The 2,698-nt window shown below is 65.2% G+C and overlaps 1 protein-coding gene across 1 annotated transcript in view; it reads right to left on the reverse strand.

Annotated features, from left to right (window-relative positions):
* The window catches only part of MRGBP (MRG domain binding protein), a 5,096-nt gene extending 4,618 nt beyond the window's left edge, over positions 1–478 (reverse strand). Inside the window, exon 1 of the mRNA XM_024128488.1 lies at positions 270–478. Coding sequence (XP_023984256.1) covers positions 270–417 — 148 coding nt within the window. The 5' untranslated portion in view covers positions 418–478. The remainder of the gene's footprint in view (positions 1–269) is intronic.
* Positions 479–2,698: the final 2,220 nt, after the last annotated feature.

Consider the following 2,698-nt stretch of genomic DNA (forward strand, 5'->3'; position numbering starts at 1 on the left):
GGGGCCGTGGTGGCTGCGCGCAGGAGCGGGCAGTCGGGCGGGGTGGGGGTATAGAAGGGGCAGCGGGGGTAGGAGCGGGGACTGCGGGAGGGGGCAGGGTGCAGGAGAAGGCAGGGGTTGGGGTGCGCAGGTCGGGGCAGGCTCTGCGGGGGTACAGGCACAGGAGGCCCCGCCCCGTCCGCCCCGCGCGCGCCCCCGGCTGTTGCCCGCCGCCCCGCCCCCACGCGGGAGCGCGGCCTCGGCGCGGCGCAGCGCTCCGCTCCGCTCACCGACGGGCTTGTGGCCCAGCATGGCGTGGAAGAGGCACACCTCCACCTCGGGGCTCCACACCACCGTCTCCTCGGCAGGGCTGGTGGCCGCCTCCCCCGGCCCCTTGTCGCCCGCCGCGCCGCCGCCGCCCACCTCAGCTTCCCCCATGGCCCGGCCGCCCAGCGACGAGCCCCCGGCGGGAGCTGGCGCGGCCACGGGCTCCGCGCAGGCGCACTCCACGGGGCGGGCGCGCGCTCGGTGGGTTCGCTCTCGGGCTCGCGCGCGGCGCCTGCGCAGGCGCAGCTGAGGGCTGGGTCGCGGCGCCCCCTGGCGGCCCGGTCCCGTGGCGCAGCGCCGTCAGAGTGCGGATCACTGGAAGGAGTGCGTTTGGGGAGAGGGATGGAAACGCCCTAAATTAGGTTGTGGCGATATCTGCACAGCTCGGGGTAAACCCCGCTGAACTGTACGCTTTAAATGGCGGAAGTTCAAGTTACACCTCAGTAAAGCAGCCAAGAAGAAAAGCAACAGGCAACCTACAATGCCTGAGAGTGTGGGCTCCAAGAGCTTCCGTTGCCCCTGGCCTGAGCGCTGCAGAGGGGCTCCTCCGCACCGGGGCAGGGGCGTCCGGGCCCATCCTCCCCGACCCGGGCCTCTAGAGTGGTCGGCAGCTGAGCCCTGTGGGGTTAATCCTGGCCGCGGGGGGGCGGGGCCTGGGCCTGGGCGGAGTCTGGTCCGAGGGCGGGGCCAAGCGGGGCGCCGGCCTGGGGGCAGTCCCGTGATGAGCTCAAAGCAGCACCCAATCAAGGCCGCCGGCTCCGCCCCTCCCCATCCCCGCCCACCTCGGGCTTCTCCCCGTCCCCTCCCCACCAGGTCGAGTCCACCGCGGTGCCCGGGGAGGGTACTCTAGGCGAGGAACGCTCTTCTCCTCCCGCTGAGTGTAGACTCTCCGTCGGGCTTCCGGGTTCCCTTCCGGCTCTGCGGCCTGCCAGCGGTGTGAGCCGGCAAGGCGCTGAGCCTCTCCAGGCCGCAGTGTCCTCCTCCGTGCAATGGGAGCGACGACGGCGCCTTCCCCGGGGGTGCTGATGGGGGCTGGTTTCTGCTTGGGGACCCGGGCACATGCTCGGGCTTCTTAGCAAACATTTGGAGCCACTCTGGCCAGCCTCATCCCCTGGGACAGCCCAGGGACTCAGAGCCTGAGTCTTGGCTTCCCATCCGTGAAGGGCGCTGCTGGCGATGCCGGTCCCCACAAAGTGGGGAGACGTGGCCCACAGAGGATTCCACAATGGCCCAGGGCCACCAGCCGTCCTGGGAGCCACGATGTGGCTGGACGTTGTGATTCCAGCTGGGCCTGTGCTCTTCTCCTCTCTCTGACGCACAGGTGGGGCTCCCAGGGGTTTGCTGCGAAGTGGGAATGAAGCAGGGCCCAAAGCCACTTAACACGGGCTCTGTCACACAGGAAGTGCTAACAGACAGTGGCCCTCACCATTTATCTCCCTACTGTTCCGGGACACGTCGTGGTCCCTGCTCCTCCACCAGGTTCGCGCTCTGCTCATCCCCTACCCCATCCCTGCCTTCTTCAATCCGGAGAGCCTCCTCCCCCAAGAACCGCGCCCCGCCCCGTTCCCCCCCCCCCCCCTCCACCGACTGCCTTGGCCGGTTTGTGCCCCTCTCCTGCAGTCTCTTCCGCCCTGCCTGGAGTCAGCTGTGCCTGATTATTTTCCCCGCTGCAGTGGAGGTTCTGGGAGCCTGTCTGTGTCTTGGTCCTCTGTGGTGGCCACTGCACCTGAACCGTGTTCGGCCAGCTGCTGTGGTCCACAGACACCTGGTTCCTTTCGTTCTAGGCAGATCCTGGAATGTGTCCCTGGCAATCAGACTCGATGCAGAAAGACAGGTTGGACAATTTGGGCAAAAGGAAACCGTCTTCTCCACATCTTTCTTATTCGAAGCCTCCCAGTTACTGCCTGTTTGTCTGCTCCACTAACTCTACCTGTGGGTTCCGTGCCCGCCTCCGTGCCCAGCGTCAGGATGGAGCTGAATGCCATGCTCAGCTGCCAGGACTCTGCCTAATCCCAGTGATTTGGCTCATTTCCCTGTGTCACACAGACGTGAGCACAGTTGGAGCTAGACTTAGGCAGGATTAAGGAATCGGGAGCGCTGTGCCTGCGCCTTCAGCCTCTGGGTTTTGGTGAATCAGGCATCAGGCTTCAGAGCGATGCCCAGGCCTTGACTGCACTGGTGATTCAGCGTGGGTGACTGGGCCATCTGGGAGTTATTTAGGATGAGCAGCCTCAAAATAAGATATGGAAAAAAAGTTTTTAAAAGTGAAATGCAGCTGGATAGAGAGATGTGTGTGGGCCCAGTGTGTATCCTTCTGGGATGATCATGAGAGTCTGGGCTGAAGGAAGCCCCTTAGCCCACGAGTGGAAAGCTGCTGGGGAGAAATTCCTCT

Source organism: Physeter macrocephalus, chromosome 14 (assembly GCF_002837175.3).
Source record: "Physeter macrocephalus isolate SW-GA chromosome 14, ASM283717v5, whole genome shotgun sequence".
NCBI classification, from domain to species: Eukaryota; Metazoa; Chordata; class Mammalia; order Artiodactyla; family Physeteridae; genus Physeter; species Physeter macrocephalus.